Consider the following 19,974-nt stretch of genomic DNA (forward strand, 5'->3'; position numbering starts at 1 on the left):
CTAGCTAATATGTCTGCCATGTATGCAGTTTATCATGGTCCGAAGGGATTAAAACAAATCGCTACTAGAGTACATGAAGCAACTTTATTACTTAATGCAGGTAATTGTTTCCAGGATATAATTTAGGGTAAATAGTAAATGATAACAAAATATATGGTTTAATCATTTTAAGCAATCCCTAATTTAATATGAATAATATTCCATTCCTTCATTTTATTTTATGACAGTAAAAATTTAAATATAATTGCATACTTTAGGATATCTAGACAACACTAAGATTTTAAAACATTAATTTAGAGTTTATTGCAGGATACCTTAATTAAAAAAAAGAAAAATTTTAATAGATGATTTTGTTTTGTTTTGTTCTTATGGTTTCAGTTTTTTTAATCGTTTTCCAATACTTTTATTTTCCTATAACTCTTTTTTTTTTTCTTCAATGTTAGGGGGTACCCCCTGTACCCATTTTTGAATTACGCAACTGTTCATTTAATTGTACCACTCATTGCTCAAATTGTATAACTGTAATTTACATGTATTATGTATTTCAGATTGTGTTATTTTTTAAATATACATCAAATAAAATATTACACAGTGATCATTAAACTTTTTTATATAATAAAGAGATAAAGAATTTTTTCATTGAAAATTTTAATTAACTTCTTAAAGCTCTGAAGGAAACGGGTAATGTTGTACACAACCAGCAGTTCTTTGATACCCTTAAAATTACTCCTAAACTACCTCTGGAACAAATTAAGAATAAGTGTCACCTAAAGAAAATCAACATCCGCTACTTCGAAGATGAAGATGTAAGTATAATTTGCAACAAATGGTCCTAATTTAATGTTTTGACAATTTTTATTCCCATTTCAATAAATTTTTACCTTAATTTTACTTCCAACCTCAATAAAAACATAATTTATAACATTCTAGTACACTACCCGCATCACAAAACTTTCACTTAGAATCCTATTTTGATTTTAAATTAATTCTTCCTCATTTCAAAACGGTAACCTTCTTCTAAAATTCAATATGACAATCCTTTCTCTTAGCATAATTCCATTTATAGCTTAATTAAAAAACTATTATTAGTATGTTTTTGAGTTTCCATGGTTGTTATGAATATGGTCAAAAAGTTATGACAAATGTTATGACAACTACAGAAAGAAACATGGCATCTATTTTCTGCTTTAGTAGATCATCAAATTCTTTAGTAAGTGATATTCATGCATTTTTTATTACTACTAACAAGAGACAAGTAATCATCATTTCAAATAAACAAATTTAAGGGTAATAAATTTTAAAAAAGGAAGCTTCTTTTTGAAAATTCAGGTTATAAGCCCTCTCAGCCTATTTCAATCAGAGCAAAAACTAGCTGATATCAAAAGACCACTAAATTGCACACTGATATAATGAGTTTAATCAAAATCATTTTTGAGGTATTGGTGAAATCGATGACATAACACTTCTCATTCTTCTTACACAGTGGCACTTGTCTAAGACAAATTTATCAAAAACTTTACTTTAATATTTCAGAAATATATCAACCTTAAATATGTAATTTCAGTCCAATACCGAATTTCTGAGCTAGGCTGTTCACATACATGCATATACACACAGACACACATAGAACATTTTGCAAGAATTGGTTCGGAGTCAAAGCATCTTAAAACAAGTGACTTATTACATAAATTTTATCATATTTAATATTCAAAGCGACAACCAACTAGATTTTTAATAAAATTGAGATAAGTACACTATTTTGTTCTAAATTACATTTAAGGAATACAAATAAAAGGAGAAGATATTCCGAATGGCCTTCACAATTGTTATCAAAATAACCATAAACCTTTTGTTTATAATTAATAGTTTTTTAGCAATTTTTTTGTGATGCTGTCACCCAAAAAAAATAAAAACTATAATATAATATGTACTGAGATATATATACTCATTCACATTTTTTGTTAGTCCCTTGAAAATGTAACAAAATTAAAAAATGCTCAAATGTTTCATAAATATTTATGTATACTAATCAATTGCTTCATATTCTCCTATAACTTTCATATTGCATCAATATTTATTCTTTGTTTCTTTCTTAATTTTGTCTTGTTTTTCTTAACACTGATAGAGGCCAAAAACTTAGGTTCAAATATAGGCACATCTTAAAAGTATTACACTTACTATTTGTTTTCTTTATCTATTGCACCCTCTGAACTTTCTTCTCCTTGACTATATTACTTATGTTATATTACATGATGTTCAGTGAATACTGTAAACAATAATAAAAAAACTCAATTTTATGAATGTATTTTTAGGTAGGGATATCACTTGATGAAACTGTCTCGATAAAAGACTTAAATGATATCTGCTGGATTTTTGGCTACGATGGAGACATAACTAATGTAAGATTTAAGATTTATAATCAATTTAAGATTTATACTTAATTTAAGACTTATAATTTCTTAATTTATCTGAAAAGCATTAAAGATATATGGTTCCCTTAAGAGACAAATAATGGGTGAGAGCTTATGTCAGTAACAAAACAACTACTTTTAATTATTGTTTATCATACAAAGAAAATCCAACAACTAAATATAAAGTGGCTCTTGCAAAGTCAATATTCCTAATAGTATTATTGAAGTGCTATGAAATTACTATTGAGTGTGTAAACCTGGTATTGATGGAGTGAAGTCAGATACTTATGGAGTAATGCTGTTATTCAATATTTTCATCATTATTCTTTTGTTAGTAAATATTGATAGTGCAAGGGCTGCATTATACATATGGCTGACATTAATACCAAAGAAATACTCATAAAACACTTGAAATATGGTATTACCATTTTAAACACCTTTTTGAGCATAGGTATAACATTAATTATGGAGACAAAATTATTCTTAAACCTATCTGAATTTACCAAACAGACCTTTATGGTTAAGTACAATACATACACATGCACTAAGTACAAAACTTGCTGAGAAATTTTGTTCATGGTTCAATAAAGAATAATATTAGCATGCAATTTTTTGTGCATTTGTAAAATAATTATATATCTACATAATATTTCAGATTTTGTAGCTATATTTTTATTTATAGTTTGAAGGGCATACAACTCTAGGAAAATATGACATAGCTAACAGCAAACTAAAGAGGACATCAACTTACCTCACCCATCCAGTTTTTAACAGCCATCATTCTGAAACAAGGATTGTCAGATACATGAAGTCACTGGAAAACAAAGATGTGTCATTAGTTCATTCCATGATTCCCTTAGTAAGTATCAAGATTCTTACTATCTTAACATTATCTGAAGTTGCCATTACAATTTTTATACATATTTTAAATTGAAGTATAAGATGGTGGGATAGGGTGGCAGTCAGAAAGATACTCAGAATAGAAAAAGAAGCTATTCATTACAAGCTAATGTTTTGACCCACGTTACAGGGCTAAATAAACAAGATACAAAACATTGTAAACTGGAAGAGCTGAAACATTGGTTCCTAATCAATAGTTCCTTTTATTATTTTGAGTACCTTTCTGACTGTCACCTAGAACAATCTTATCCCTAACTAATAAACTTCCAATATATTTTAAATTATTAATAATTAACTTGTAATTTTTAAATATATCATTAAAGTCCTTTGAAAGAAGCTGTTATTTTCTAATTTAGAAGATCCCACATGTAGGTATGATATGAAACATGTATTAAAAAAGTTATACCGATTGATTTCTAAACAATTTGATTGAGTTATTAAAAAAAACAAAAAATAAATAATATAATCAGTGATAAAACCCTAAAATTTAATTCAAAATATTTAATAATCTTCAGTTTTTTTTTATAAAATTCAGGAATGACATCATGAATATTTTTTTCTCATGTGGATTTACTTTCTCTAAAGGATGGATACCCACTCTCCTTATCAGACCCTGATCAGTAATTCTAAATCTATACCATGTTAGAGATAGAAAATGTCTGTCTAAATTTAATTTGTAAATCATCTATCAGAGCCAATTTCATCCTATGGATGTGCCGTTGGTAATTTTGAGAAAAGATTTTTTTTGTATCAATTTGAAGTGTAACTCCTGAGTCAACATTGCTTTAATTATGGTAATGCTATTGGCTCAACAAAGTTCAGCAGGCCAATTTACAACACAGTATTTATGAATGAGAACGAATCAACCAAAACTTTGATGGGCAGATGGGATCTTGGTTCTGATACCAACAACCTGTTGGATCATTGACTCACAAAATGAAAAAAAAAAAGACAATCAAACAGTCAAACAAGACCAGGAACTATGTCTGCAAGTTGTAGTCCAATGAGAGTGCAATTTAGCATTTATCGGACATAATCTGAACCCAGCACAGATTAGAGGTCAAAGTTCATGCCTATTCTGAAAACATTTCATGGTACTTAGCATCATCTTCCAATCCAATTCTTCCCCCAATTCATGCATAAATTCAGTTAGACCTCGGCCATTCTGTAGTTTCTCAGTATACTTAAATTTTTGAGTCATTGTAAAAACCTCAATTTTACCAAGGTGCTTACCTATGCAAGTTCATGACTCCTAAGAGTTATATGAGAAACAGTTTATGACTTTCATTTCTCTTTATTTACAACTTTTCCACATTTGGTTATTAATTAAGTTCAATGAAAAATTATCCTTAAAACTCCATCTTTCTCCTCTTAAAATGTATTATTTTTTCAGGGTTCTTGCACAATGAAATTGAATTCCACAACAGAAATGATGCCTTGTTCAATGAGAGAATTCAATCAATTACATCCATTTGTTCCATTAGAACAAGCTGAAGGTTACATGCAATTATTAGATGAGTTACACAGAGATCTTTGCACCATCACAGGCTATGACAGAATATCATTTCAACCAAACAGGTAATGTATGCAAGTAGTTCATTACAACATAGTTATTATTTATATTACTAATTATTGTGAAGTAATATTTTTAAAAAAATTAAACCTGTACCTCTACAACCCATGAAGGGTTAGGGGTGGAGTACTTTGTAAGGAAGTACTGTTACTAGACCAACAGTTGTGCAAGGAGGTGATTCGGTCAGAATCATACTCAACCACCATATTTTTACCCAATTAAGGGTACCTACTTTATGAGGCTAGTTAGACCCCGGAGGACCCCCTAGTTTTTAACACAGTGCCTTACAAATGAGCTATCTACTCCCATGTTAAGTACTATATAAATAATTAAGGATAATTTAAATATTTGTTAAAACAGAAATGTTTTGCTCTATTCAAATTTAACAGCTATGCTCTCTAATATATCCAAAAAATAACCCAACAAAAGGTTTTTTATTTTATACAAAGAAATATTCCCAAAACAGTATCACCTTTACTTACGACAAACCTTAATTGCTCTTCCATTTTATTTTGTTACAGTTATAAGATTCTCAGTAAATAATTAAATACTTAGATAATCATAAATTAAAAAATTATAGTTTTTGAACAAAAATAGTTAAAACCATATTAATATTATTTTTCTGATAATTATTCACCACTTCAATTTCAGTTTAACTTACACACTTGAAATACAACCAATGAGTAATTTTTCTACAAATCATAATTATATTAGGCACATTTTGTAAAATAAGTCTAATTTAAATTTCTTGAAATAAAATAATGTGTAAATACCATTACTGTTATATAAAATCTGATAGTTTATGTCTCATCAAATACTACTTGTTATTTTCAGTGGAGCTCAGGGAGAATATGCAGGCCTGCGAGCAATTCAGAGCTATCATGCTTCCCGGGGAGAAGCACATAGAAATGTTTGTCTTATACCAGTGTCAGCCCATGGAACAAATCCAGCCTCAGCCCAAATGTGTGGGATGGATGTACAGCCTGTCTATGTCAACAAGAATGCTACCATTGATTTAGAACGACTTACTGAACAGGTGAAGCGAATAAATAACCAATTAAACACATTACAAAAGTGAGCAGGTAGACAGAATAAACTCTTATGATAAGTCCATAAACTGGTTAGCTGCAGCGATAGTTATTTTCTTATAAGAACTGAGTGGTATCATCAGAGTTGACGCCGGTTATGGTTATTGTATTCTCATTTATTTGAACATACGATGACGTAGTGTTGGCTGGTGTCAGAGGTATTCTGTCACAACTCTCTTGGGGCAAGATATTCATGCAGTTTGGTTAATTTTATTGAAATGAAAGTCAGACCTGGCATTATTAATGATGCATTAATAGGAATATTAATGAGAGCTGAGACAGTTGAAGGTGACATAAGTGGTCATGAAGTAGTAGTTTCGAGTTCTTAAGATCTAAATAAATAAATTTTAATTCAGTTAATGTTTTAATAGTTAAATCATTTAAGAATACACTAATTTATCGAGGTTTTTTTTTTCTTTAAATAACAAAAGAGAAATTGATGAGGAGTAATGAGGAAGAGTTATCAACTTTCCACTTGATTCAATCAAACATAATTCTAAGAAATTCATCCAACAAATATAAGTGAAAATATTAGATTTAGTACAGAATTCCGTCTAAATAAGAAATGTAGATATTATTCTGCAATTTTTTTACATAACCTTCTTTCTTTGCATTTCAGGTGGAAAAATATAGCCAAAATCTATCTTGTTTAATGATAACATACCCATCCACTTTTGGTGTTTTTGAGGATACGATAGCAGATATCTGTGATCTAATCCATAAACATGGAGGGCAAGTTAGTACATTTATACAAATTAATTTATATCATCATAAATAATTGGACCGATAATAAGGAATCAACCAACATGTTTGCGAAATTTTGTTTAGCAAACTATATCTTTCATATTTTTGAAAATTTTCTTTGCTAAAATATACAAACCTAAGGCCTAGAATTCCACTATATCACTATTAGATAAAGATGGGGCCTTAGGGTTTAGTTGAGAAATGAAAATATAATCAATACAGCTTTGAAAACACAGCAAAAATTTTGTTGGTTCCTTGTTGCATATGTGGGTTCCATTACTGTTTTTTTTTTCAAGCTTAGAAGACCTTTTTTTTCTTTATTTATTTTAATGTCTGTTTAAAGCAGAAAAAAAAAGCTTTATGTCCTAAAATCACTTTTCTTCTTAGGTATATCTTGATGGAGCCAACATGAATGCTCAAGTCGGGCTGTGCTGTCCAGGTCATTATGGTTCGGATGTATCACATCTTAATCTTCATAAAACATTTTGTATCCCTCATGGTGGTGGAGGACCCGGAATGGGACCCATAGGAGTGTAAGTTGAACTATAATATAATGTACGTTATTTATTATACAAAAATGGCCATCAGTTTCTGCTAAGATATAAACTAGCTTAAAAAAAAATTTCAAAAAGGCCACTAAAGTTGGAGTTGAAAGGTAAAAAAGGAAGAAAAATAGTCCCCAATTATCTTGCATAATGATTTTGAAAATAAGTATGCATAGAATGCTTCTATATAGGGCTAAAATCCAACATACAACATACTGCTTAATTTGTTCTTCTCAAGGAACACTGCTGGGAATGTGGACTATCAATCCTGAATGGGGTCGACTTCAAAGTGATTATGTATCTTGTTTACTGATAATATGGAGCAGAAGGCTATGTCATGAAGTAAAGAAAGTTTAAATATTCACATCAGTCCAATCTCAGTAATTGCAACTTTAGTATACTCAAACGATCCAAACTGACAAAAAAAATAAATAAATATAAATTGAAGGAAAGATGGATGGATGGAAAGTTTTATTAAAAGAAAGAAAAACAGAGAGTCAAAGACAAATTTCTAACAAAAGATGCACAGCTGCCTAGTTGAGTTTTCAGGAAGTTACTTAACTGTTTTGTTATACTAGTATCCAAGCATACTCACTCGTTGCTAGGTTATTTCTGGGGAAACACAAACCCCTTTTTATAAAAATAGAGTGGCATTAAAGTATGAAAATCTTGTTTCAATCACTATGATTGATAGACAACATAAAACAGGCAGCTGAGGAAGTTCTTTCAGAACCAAAATAAGGTAAATTGGGACAAGATCAATTTTTAACACATTTTTTAAAAATAGTTATTGGCATCTCATAGTGCTGAGCTTTAGTGTAAATGTAGGCAAGTGCACATTAGAAAAGTTAGACATATGTCAATCTCTGTACTTGTTGGATGTTATTTTCTTCCTCACTTGGATTACATGCTGAGTTAGATATTATTAAAGCAATTGAGCATAATTTATAAAATATAGAGCTTTTTATCAATTTTTTACAAGTTGATGCTATATAATAAAGTTAATTTGTGGATTAAATATTAATAGCGCAATACTATGAAATCAATAAGATTTAAGCAAAGGTTTTACCCCTAAAACTTCTTGTGTTGGAGTAAGAGCAGATTTAAAAAAGGAAGCTAGTGCTTACCATATCCTGTCCCATTTTATAGTTTTAATGGAATGTTTTACTAATTTAAATAAGAAAAAATTGTTTAAAATAACAGAAAAAACATCCCTTTATTTAGTTTCTTAGAGCTCATGATAGAAAAAATTCAGTTCTATTACTCATTCAACCTAAGTAAATTAACATTATATCCTTCTTTTACTTCCTTAATATCACAAGAAAAATTTAATAAAAATAAAATTTTGGCCAACTTAAAATGCACCATAGGAGTAAATATTCTTTTTAAATAGACAATTATTAGTTTTTAGTATGTGAATATTTGTACCTGTTCCTTTAAATAACTGAATATTTAATTTATTGCAGGAAAGAACATTTAGCAGCATTTCTTCCCAATCATCCAGTAGTTGCAACTGGTTCTGATAATGTTAAAAGTTTTGGAACTGTGAGTGCTGGTCCATTTGGGTCTGCAGCCATTCTACCCATATCATGGGCATACATAAAGGCAATAAAATTTATGAATTTACCATATTATCATTTCTTAAAATTCATATGATTTTAGTTCTTAATTCTTCATTGGGTTTATATTTTTGGGGGGCAAATATTATACACAAACCCTTATATACAAAGATCTTGAGGTGCTTCCCTTTGATATAAACAGTGTAATGTTTCTCATTCATAAAGTACAACAGAAATAATGACAGCCTTTTAAATTCTTACTTTCGGGTTTAAGGATGACTGAACAAAATAGCTTTTTATTTTTAAAAATATGACACTTAAAAAATAATTATGTCCAAAATAATAATCCACTAGGCAGCTTTTTTTTATATTTTTGAATATATCACAAATATTTTCAGAGCACAAAGAAGTATTTAATTACCTCAATGAGCAAAAACCTGAAATTCTAAAACGTGAAAATAGAACATATTTTGATTGACTTTTAAAATTATACATAAATTGTTTTGTCACCAAAACAGACATTTCATTTGACAAAAACAGTAAAATAAACTGATGCCCATTATATTAAAAGAACTTTAATACTTAATGAAAGTCTTTATAATTTAATATGATTAATTTTAAGGCTAACATAGCACCCACAACTGCAAAGAAACCCCAACAGTTGCAGTGCAGTATTCTGAGACGTATTGTGAAGCATACTTCATTATAAAGAGCGAAAACTGACAACATCCTTACAACTCTTAGATTGCTACCAGCGACGGAATTCATCTCACGGAGGCACATGAAAGTTTTTAATAGCCTCTAACACTCTACTAACCCAACCCACTATTCCAGACATTAACACCAACAGGACGCTCAAAATTGTGGCAAACACACAGAAAGAGTCTCTACTGAGGACCACTTACTAGTGACACAAGAAAACTGAGGAGCCATCGTTATCAGACAGCAGACAATTCTGTTTTCCAATATATGTCCATTATATATCCCTTTTTCCAGTACCCTCTTAAAATGCATTTCAAACGCAGTAAAAGAGATTGATTCCACCAATTCTCATTACTAGTGATTCCAAACACTACACGACCATGGGGCTTAAGAGTAAAAAAAAAAAATATGAGTAATTTTATAAAATAATGTTTTGTATTTTTTTTTTTAAGGTAAGCAATTTTACTCGGATTTTTTCAGATGATGGGAGCTAAAGGATTAAGAAAAGCAACACAAGTAGCTATACTAAATGCAAACTACATGAGTAAACGACTTGAAGGACATTACTCTACTTTGTTTAGAAGTCAGTCTACTGACCTAGTAGCTCATGAATTCATTCTTGATGTGCGAGAATATAAAAAAACAGCTAATGTCGAGGCAGTAGATATTGCAAAACGTTTAATGGATTTTGGTAAGCAAGCTTATCCATATAAATTTACTGCAATTTAGATTGAAGTTCTAATAATACAAGAGAATAACTAAGATTCAAGATTCACTTTCTTATGAAAAGTTGAAAATAGAGTTGCATAAGTAAAAACATTATTGCACTTAAATATTTTATACATAAGAATGATTATACCTATATAAATCCAAGAATACAGGCTAAAAACCAGTAATATTGCTTTTTCTATAAAAGCATATTTATAAAAATATTATAAATTGAAAAAACATTTGATTGCTTTAATTAATATATCAACTATGTTTCCTTTTATGAGACAATTTCTGATCATATTTTTTAAAAATTTATTTTAGGCTTCCATGCTCCTACAATGTCTTGGCCTGTAACTGGTACTCTCATGATAGAACCAACGGAGTCAGAAGACAAAGAAGAGCTCGATAGGTTCTGTGAAGCACTTATTTGTAAGTATATATTTGCTAAATATGTTTCAGGAAATGGTATGATGACCAAAATTAGAACATCAAATGACAGTAATTATTTGATAGACAATGTTCATATGCATAGCAGGAATTTAGAAAAATCTTTTGAGACAAATAAGTAAGAAAACCAGACCGTATACGCAGGACTAATAAACAAATCTTTTTATTTCAGTATTTCATTTGAAAACTGTTTTATCATTTATCAGAAAAACATGAAGTTTGAAAAAAAGAATGCCAGGAAGAATAGGTTTTTTCCAAAATCATGAGATGTAGGAATGTTATGTTTGAAATATATTGAAACATCAAAAAGGCAATTTAAATATTGAAACCTAGTAATGAAAAGTTTTAGTGTACTGTTGACCCCATCGCCATGTGGCAGCAACTACACTAAAATTTCATTATCGTACTTTTCCTTGTCCTCGAAAACTTTAGCATTTAAAAAAAAAATCAATACTTTGGAGTTTTTAAACTACCTTCTGAATGAATAAAACGAAACTGCTAAAAATAAAAAGAATCCAAGAAATCATCTTTCTTATTTTGGTCCTTAACAGAAACAACCATACACACTTAACTTTTCCTCTGTTGATTCTACAAAGATAAGTAACCAAAGAATACAAGATCACCTAAGGATTATTAAGATGAATGACTGGTTTCAAAGAGATCTTTTAATTTCATCACTAAGTTTCTTACAATATTCGATTTAATAAGGAGTAACATGATATTTCATAATTTTCTAAGAGTAGAATAAAAAACCATAAAGAAATGGATAAATCATGAAATTATTTATCAGAAAAAAGTTGAATGCATATTTAGTAAATATTTTGAGTTTTAACTATTAGAACATAATTTACAGGTATTAAAGAAGAAATTAATGAAATTGAAAAAGGGGGAATGGACAAGCGCATAAATCCTTTAAAATGTGCTCCACATACTCAAAAACAAATTATAACAGAAGACTGGAATAGGCCATATACTAGAGAGCAAGCTGCATTTCCAGCAGTAAGTATGATAATCTGTATAATGTATCTATATTAAAGAATTATGAAGTTGGAGGAATCATTTTATTACATCAATAAAGAACATATTTCCTGAATTATCACAAAACATATCACATTTATTCTTCTCTGCCACCACAGATTATTATGTTTTCCAAATTGTATGAAATTTTCATAATAAAATTATAAATAATTTTATATATAGGAAGATGGAAGAACAATCATCTTATATATCAATTTTTACGGTCAACTATATATACATATATAAATAATTATGATTAACCTGAAGATAGGACCCAAATAAATTCTGACTATTTATTTAGAAAATAAGAAAAAAAAAGAATTATGAAATGCGACCCTGGGATTCACAAGTTAAAACTGTATTTTTTTTTCCAAATAACTATTAACTGTGTAGCTATGAGTAAAAATAAAAGGATTATGAAACTTGGAACTATGAAATGCGTATTTAAATTCAAATAATAATAAAATTAAAGGAAATATATAGTCAGATTCAGTTCTTGTAAATAATAACAACAGATATGAAAGTACAACAAATTCTCAAGAATTTTAGGAATTTCCTAGCAAGTTACATTGGCCCAATGTCCTAGTAGTATAGGGGATGTCAACTGATATATTGAACTTTTTTTCTTGTTCCCGTTCTTATTCAAGTTTTCATATAAATAAAAATAAATAGCAAATACGGAGTGAAAGACTTAAAAATATACAAAAAAGGAGAAATGTATATAAATAAAAATTGATTAAATTGATCCATAATGTAATAAAAACATAAAAAAGTGGTATTGATTATTGGTAAAAGTGATATTTTAGTCAGAAAACAATATGAATTTACATGTAAATACTTTCCCTATTCATGAACTATTAAACTCCACAACTGGTTTCTTACAATCTAATTTTAATGTAAATTCTATTTAATTTCAGGCCTTTGTCAAAGCAGAGACCAAAATCTGGCCTAGTGTAGGAAGGATAGATGACATTTATGGAGATAAGCATTTGGTTTGCACCTGTCCACCATTGTTACCTGATTTTTAAAATAAACTTTTTTTATATAAAGATTGTTTTTCAATTGCCACATGTTAATCACTATTAACAAATCAAATTTTAAACTAAGATTTGATTCTATTTATGGCTTCTTGCAGAACAAACGATTACAATTTCTGATAAAAATGAGGTAGGTTGTAGTATTGGGGGAAAAAAAAAGAAACATTTATTTGCAAAAATGGCTAGTTTAAATAATCAGTGATGTAACTTATTAACACATTGATGAAACCATAGTCATGTTTGTAATTACTTTCATTGTTTCTTACAATGGTTTTATATCACCCCGTATCAAAAAGAGATATTCAAGTTCATTTCTGCATTAAGCCATGAAAGGATCCTAAGATAAAGCTACTCATTAAATCACAAACCTTGACTGTTTTCTAAATACTTTCCACTGATCTTTCTTCTAGAATAAACAGGAAAATATTCACAATCATTTCACTCAAATTTTTTTAAAATATGATAAAATTTAAAAAGCGTACCTTTCACAATGTTTACAAGGAAGCTTTTTTTTCATGGTTGCTTGGATTGCTTAGGCAGTGAGTTTGCAGAAAATTAATAAAAAATAAAACTATTCTGGAGTAAACTATTATGGCAAACTACTTTTTTTTTGGAATTGCTTTAAATTTTATATAATAAAAAAGTGAAATGTATATAATTATGATTTTCAATCACATGCACAAATTAAACTGGAAAGTATAAGAATTAGAAAAGAATTAATCTTGTTTTTAATTTTGCAAGATTTCCAATCTCCCACACTTCTTATCTTGAGACGAATTTCTGAAAAGAGATATATGTATTTATGTAATCTTATGTAACACTGCCTGTTTTAGCTTTGTCTGCCTATGATTTCCGCTAGATTAAATCTTACAGTAATCGTAATGTATTGTTTTGTTTTTTCTGCGTGTGCGTGATTATTTGGTTTAATCTTATCTTTACTCGCAGGTGGTCTTTAAAAACTTATTGATGATCAATAATTACTAAAACTTCGTTATTAGGAATTATATAATAATTGAGATTACTTAAATGTTTTCATTTTCTGAGATAACTTATTTAACAAATGAAGAATCTGTACAACTTCAATCCACTATTACAATTCGTTGGCGGGTAGTAATGGATATATTAGAACTCAGCATGCGACTGGTGTAATCGATTATAACTTTTTAAAAACTGTATAAAAAATATTATAAACTTCCACTAGGACCTTTTTGATTTCCAGAAATTGACAAATTTAACGGTAAAAGTTACAATTCGTGGACACAGTCTCCCCCACACTCAATATTTCCATCCATTTATTTTTGTCAGTAACATTAATATATGGATCTAGATATAATGAAAAGAAAACTTACTAATATATTATAATAACAAGAATTTATTGTATTACCTGAAATAAAACGCCGTTAAACAAATACGATATACTTCTTATTTACAAGAATTATTCCTTACCTTCTTTTCTGTGATAGTTTCAATATTTGAAACGAAAAATAATGTCATTGCTAACCCCGATTGGATAGATAAAACTCTCTTTTAACTATAAGCTTTTTACAACATTCACATATTAAGTTTAAAAAGATAGACGTTGTTTAATAAGACTAGGTACACAAAACATAACCGCCCGTAGTTCACATGGTTTAGGAGCAGATCTTTGCAATTTGAGAACTTCGTTGGCGTCGGTTTGAATTCGGCTTGGGGATTCGACTTTTTTCTTTTCGTAGCTGTCCCACAAAATGAAAACCTGATCCCTTATCAGGGTTAGAATAGGTTAGTCACCCCTAGATAAACCTAAATTGATTTGATTCGTGTAATAGTCTAGCAAAAATAGTTTAAAACTGCTTAACTAATGCTGTGCTTAAACGTAAGTGTAAATTGGTGAATTTTTGTAAAACATGGTGGTAAAAATTTACCATTTCCTGAAAGGGAGTGAGTGGGGTGGGTAAAAACTTTTTTCAAAATTGCCGCCGTATATTTTTAGGTTTATTGCCTATAACTCGCTAAAGTATTACAAATATCTGAAATATCATTATAAATCAATTTATAGTCCATTTAACAATTTTCAATGTGATTTCCTAAATGCGTGTTCTTTATGTTCAATAATTCCCGAGATAGTTTTTTCCATAACCAATATTTTTTCCCAAATTACAAGAAATCATTTTATGAATTAATTTTGACAATAATTATGAAAAATATTATTCATAGGAAAATAATTATTATAAAATATTTTATGGTACATTTAACGATCTTCAAATTGAGTCCTAATAGAACACTTCATGTTCAATATTTTCCAAGAGACAGTTTTTTGAGCACCAATTTTATTTTTCCAAATAACCAGAAATCAACATTTAATAAATTTATTTTGGTAAATATAATGGAAACTGTTACTCTTACGGAGATTTAAATTATAAACTACTATGAAGTTCATTTAACGAACTTCAACTTGACTCTTAAGAAATATCCGTAAGTGAAATAGAGATTTTTAATTTTTCAGAAAATAACTCATTTTCAAGGTAAGTTCAATAATGACAAAATCGTGAAAAATATTTTTAAGCTGCGCTGTAGGAATAAAATACCTTGGATTAATGGCATTTCACCAGATAGTGTGATAACTCATTAATAGTCAACTTTCTTGGGAAAAAAAAGTATGGAAATTCTAATAGAGCTGAAGTTAAAGCTCGTAAAATGCACTATAAAGTAGTCAGTAAACGGACGATTGTTCGATAATCCATTAATAGTTTCAAATACCTTTGCTGATAACCTTTACGGATTATACAACCCTCATCGACATATTATACCGTTTCAAAATTATACCGGAAGCAAAATTTCAAAACAGTACAGACTATAATCATCTATCACGTATCATTACACGACATCATTCTATAACGTATAGTTTATAATGTGGGGACTAAATAATATTTTAAATACTGTAACAGGTTCTTGTCTCGTTTCTGACATTTTTCACTATTAAATGATTAAAAATCTTACAAACATCACAAAACAATGGTTACTTGACTATTACAACCACGTTTGGCAAACCAGAAAATTACCAAATATCTGGCGCAATTCAACTGTCATCCCAATTTTAGTTGATTTATAGTTGTTAGCACACACTTTTTGAATTTATAAAAAAATAATATCTCAGGAAGTATTAAACGTACAGATGACTGCAAGCACTCAAAATAGAAGTAATTTAACTTACTATTAAGTAGTTTCTGACACGTATCTTCGTAGAGGTAGTAGTTTTTATGATATTTGCTCATGAAATTTTGTCCGAACAATTATAAATCAATTTATTTGAGCTGATATCATGAAAACTACTACTCCTGCGAATATAAGTGTCAAAAACAACTTTATTGTATCTTAAACTAGTTTTAATTGGAGCGCTGCCACATATCTAAAAGTCTTATGGTTTCTGAGGTATTTTTTTTCATAAATCAAAATTTTTATTCCAACAACTAAAAATTGACATTTTGTGAATTTATTTTTTCAAATATCTTAAAAACTATTATTCCTACGATAATAAATGTTATAAACTACTATATAGTACATTTAACTAGCTTTAATTTGAGTGCTGGTAGGCATCTTTACGTCTGATACATCCTTTGCTATTGTTATTATAATTCCAAAAGGTTTGTCGGAGCAACTAGAAATCAACATTTTGTGAATTTATTTTGTTAAATTTCATTAAAATTACTACTCTTACGAAGGTAAATGTTATGAGCTACTTTATAGAACATTGAGCTAAATTTAAATTGAGTTTAATTTAAGCGCAAAGAAACATCTGAACGTCTTATGGTTCCTGAGGTATAGGTTTCTCAAAATAAACTACTGATTTTTCAGTACATTTTTTATGAAATGTTGCTTTTTATGAAGTTTTGTTGAAAAAGCTGCCTCTCGGAAATCATTGAACGTAAATAGCTCAATCATTATTTTAGATGATATTTTAGAAAATTTACTCTACTTTAAATTACGTTCTTCTATGTTTCCTAGTGTTGCTGGTAGTTTAAAAGATATGGAGAAATGAAAAATAATTTTTTTGGAAACAGCCACCAATTTTTATTCCCCAACCTATATTTGGCAGACTCATCAATTTCGACTCGTAATTATACCTAGTGTTCATTAAAGTAATAAAAATTGAGGTAAAATAACTGACTTTTTTCTCCTCTTCGGCTCTTGTACTAGTAGGCAACTGGTAGGCGGCCAGCAGGAACCAAGCGGCATAGAAGTCGGGGATTTACCATCTCTTAAAGATAAGATGTAATAAATATCAAAGCGCCAAAACAACAAATAACGCAAGACTGATTTAATGTTCCTATAAGAAAGTTCCGAAAACTCTCTCCCAATGAAGAACGTTGAATCTTATGAACGCTAGAAGGAGAAGAAACTCATTGTTTGGAGGGGGTCCAAGAGTACTGTTTGGTAAACGATTTGAGAAGAAATGCAGCCAAGGAGACAAGAGCAGAAGGTTAGCTATACTGGAGTCAAGGAACAGAAACACAGCTAGACAGATCAATAGGAAAATACATCTAGTACCCCTAGTAAGTCCTAACTAATAACAACCTAATAAGTGCCCATCTCGCAGAGGCCACTCATCTTCAGAAATTAAATCAAGTTCATACAGAAAAACCATCTCTATCCACAGATAAGTATTCACTAAATCTTCTAATAGCCACGGTAGAAAAAAAAGAAAAACTTCCATTGAATTATGATTTCACTCTTAATGCTATATAATTTCTAATCTATTGTAATTGTGTGTTAGAGGTATTAGAAAAAAAAGGTGTTATTCTGAGTGGCAAACCCTGTAACGTAGTAAACTGTTCGAATAACTTCATTAAAAGTATTCTCAGTTCGATATACTCTGTATTAATTATGAATTCCACAGTGATAGTGGTTATCACATATCTTTGCACTGTACAAAGATATGTGATTACATTCACAGCTAAAGTAAGAAAAGTTTCCATGTAAAAGTAGAACCTAACTAGGACAAAACACAATTAAATGGATAATCTTGAGGAGGAAAACCCAAAAAGTCGACAAATGAAAAGAAAAATTGACAAAAAAAAAAGAATAAATTTCAAAAGAATTAATATACTAACATATTCCAAAATGCAAAACAGGTAAAATTTTAATTTTTTTGGGATTATCGATTCAAAGAAAAACTTTCTTCGAACCAGAAACAAACACCTGTTGGAATGGAAAATATTGGGAGAAATATATTGAACGGTTAACGAACGTTATTTCAAATAAAAATGTTTAAAGTTTGTTTTTTATTTGTTACAAACTCTATGGACTGGCATTTCCCACGTTACAACCCCTGATATGGTTATCGAAGATACTGGCAATTTTGTTTATTTGGAGGAGTGTTTTGAATATTCCAACTAAGACAGGAAAGATAGGTTATCCTACAGGTTAGCAATCTTTTTTTAGCTCGCTTGAGGTCGTAATTTATTCCGTGGGACATTGCCATTGTTAAAGATCATTGCAATTATTTAAAAATACAGCTGTCGAATTCCGATCGTTTCGTTCAATTGAGATATGATTAATTCCTTAGTCCTTCACGTAAGTGTTTTTTTTTCACATTTAATTTTTATCTAAAAATAATATATTGAAAAGTAATTCAAGCATTTGATTTTACAATTTAGAGGTTTATTTTTTTTCTGATATTAAAAAAATAAACAAAGAATATTATCACGTGAGAGAAAAATAGGAACAAAACAAACCTACTCTCTGGATATAGATAAAAAAAAGTAATTTTTAAAAGAATTAATACATGATTCAGTGAATTTCATGCTGTTTTTCAAATTCGGGCGTTTTTTCAATATTGCTCGATTTTACTATCTTAAAGTTTCCTCTTTCCGTTTTAAGCTATTATTTCAATAGTGATATAGGACCGCCGCTTCCAGGGGGTCTTAGCGGGGCGGGTCCGGCGGGGAAGGATTACTTTTTTTGTGTGTTATGATCTCCTCTTGTGTGATTTTTACATGTCGTACATTGACCAACCTACTCGTTATAATTGTCTGTTTAAAAAGTCAGATAAATAAGGCTACCATGGAGGGCGGGAGTGGAGGGTTTCATGCCGTTTTTCAATTTCAGGCGGTTTTTCAATATTACTCGGTTTTACTATCTTAAAGTTTCCTCTTCCCGTTTTAAGCTAATATTTCAAAAGTGATATAAGACCGTCGCTCCCCGGGGATCATAGCGGGGCGGGTCCGGCGGGGAAGGATTGCCTTTTGTTTGTGTCATGATCTCCTCTTGTGTGATTGTGACATGTCGTACATCGACCAACCTACTCGCTTTTTTTTCTACGAACGAATTATCAAGGGAAGAATTAATTATATTTATAAGAGTAATTACTACAGGATTTGAAGAAATGTCCTGGAAGCTTTAAAATATATTCTTTTATTTTCAGACAAGCTTAAATTTCATGCAGGTAAATTTGTCGAGCTCTTCTAGGAAGGGATCTAATAAATCACATTTATTTATTTTGTATAATTTGTATCTTTTTAAAATTGATGACTAATCAATTCCACCATATTGGACATTCGTAAAGCAGTATAGATGTTATGAAAATAACAGATTTGCCTCTTATTGCCTAGAATTAAGCCTGCCTTTTTATTCATGACCGGAAACAATGTTTCCAGTAACACGATTGTGTTATCAGACTGATTATTTATGTGCTTTGGGAAAGTCAATTTAGAATCTAAGATAACACAATCGCCTTTTAATAGATAGGAAAACTTCAGTTTCATTCTGTATGATTTTTAATCAATTATGATGTTTGGATAATTTCTATTCTAATGTTTAAACGGTTGGCTCTATTGTTTCTCCCTTAAGAGAAAATATACAAGGTATCATCCGTAAATAATGTATTTTGTTTTTAATTTTGAATTACTTTAATAAAAAATACATTACAAAGAATCCGGAACCTTTTTCGTCGATCAGGAATGTGTAAATATGGTATATAAGTAGCTATTTATTAAAAAAAATAATAGTGTCTTTGTTGGATATTTGATATCTACTCCAGGTGGCTGATACTCATCAAATAAAGGATATATTATTTTTATTTTTTTTTTAAGGATGTATTGGCCATCAGGCTTAAAAATTCTCATATATGTTTTTCTTTATATTTTCTGTATTACTTCAATTTTAAATATTTTTCAATTTTTTACCTATATTTATTTAGTTGATTCTCATGTTTATATTATATACAGTTTCAATATCCTTATAATATTACACTATGCATTTT

The 19,974-nt window shown here is 29.5% G+C and overlaps 1 protein-coding gene and 1 long non-coding RNA gene across 2 annotated transcripts in view; one reads left to right on the plus strand and one right to left on the minus strand.

Annotated features, from left to right (window-relative positions):
• Window positions 1-12,751, plus strand: part of LOC106690368 (glycine dehydrogenase (decarboxylating), mitochondrial) — a 26,322-nt gene extending 13,571 nt beyond the window's left edge. Inside the window, exons 8-19 of the mRNA XM_067048797.1 lie at window positions 662-806; window positions 2,313-2,399; window positions 3,094-3,270; window positions 4,705-4,889; window positions 5,719-5,920; window positions 6,592-6,708; window positions 7,104-7,249; window positions 8,728-8,866; window positions 10,003-10,213; window positions 10,555-10,662; window positions 11,534-11,679; window positions 12,615-12,751. Coding sequence (XP_066904898.1) covers window positions 662-806; window positions 2,313-2,399; window positions 3,094-3,270; window positions 4,705-4,889; window positions 5,719-5,920; window positions 6,592-6,708; window positions 7,104-7,249; window positions 8,728-8,866; window positions 10,003-10,213; window positions 10,555-10,662; window positions 11,534-11,679; window positions 12,615-12,725 — 1,774 coding nt within the window. The 3' untranslated portion in view covers window positions 12,726-12,751. The remainder of the gene's footprint in view (window positions 1-661; window positions 807-2,312; window positions 2,400-3,093; window positions 3,271-4,704; window positions 4,890-5,718; window positions 5,921-6,591; window positions 6,709-7,103; window positions 7,250-8,727; window positions 8,867-10,002; window positions 10,214-10,554; window positions 10,663-11,533; window positions 11,680-12,614) is intronic.
• Window positions 1-13,583, minus strand: part of LOC106690371 (uncharacterized) — a 50,457-nt gene extending 36,874 nt beyond the window's left edge. The window contains exons 1-2 of the long non-coding RNA XR_001344589.2: window positions 13,103-13,583; window positions 3,163-3,225 (exon numbers count right to left, since the gene is read on the minus strand). This is a non-coding gene — a long non-coding RNA (uncharacterized lncRNA). The remainder of the gene's footprint in view (window positions 1-3,162; window positions 3,226-13,102) is intronic.
• Between the last annotated feature and the right edge of the window lie 6,391 nt (window positions 13,584-19,974).

Source organism: Halyomorpha halys, unplaced genomic scaffold, assembly GCF_000696795.3.
Source record: "Halyomorpha halys isolate HHAL.00 unplaced genomic scaffold, Hhal_1.1 Scaffold1682.1, whole genome shotgun sequence".
Taxonomy (NCBI): Eukaryota; Metazoa; Arthropoda; class Insecta; order Hemiptera; family Pentatomidae; genus Halyomorpha; species Halyomorpha halys.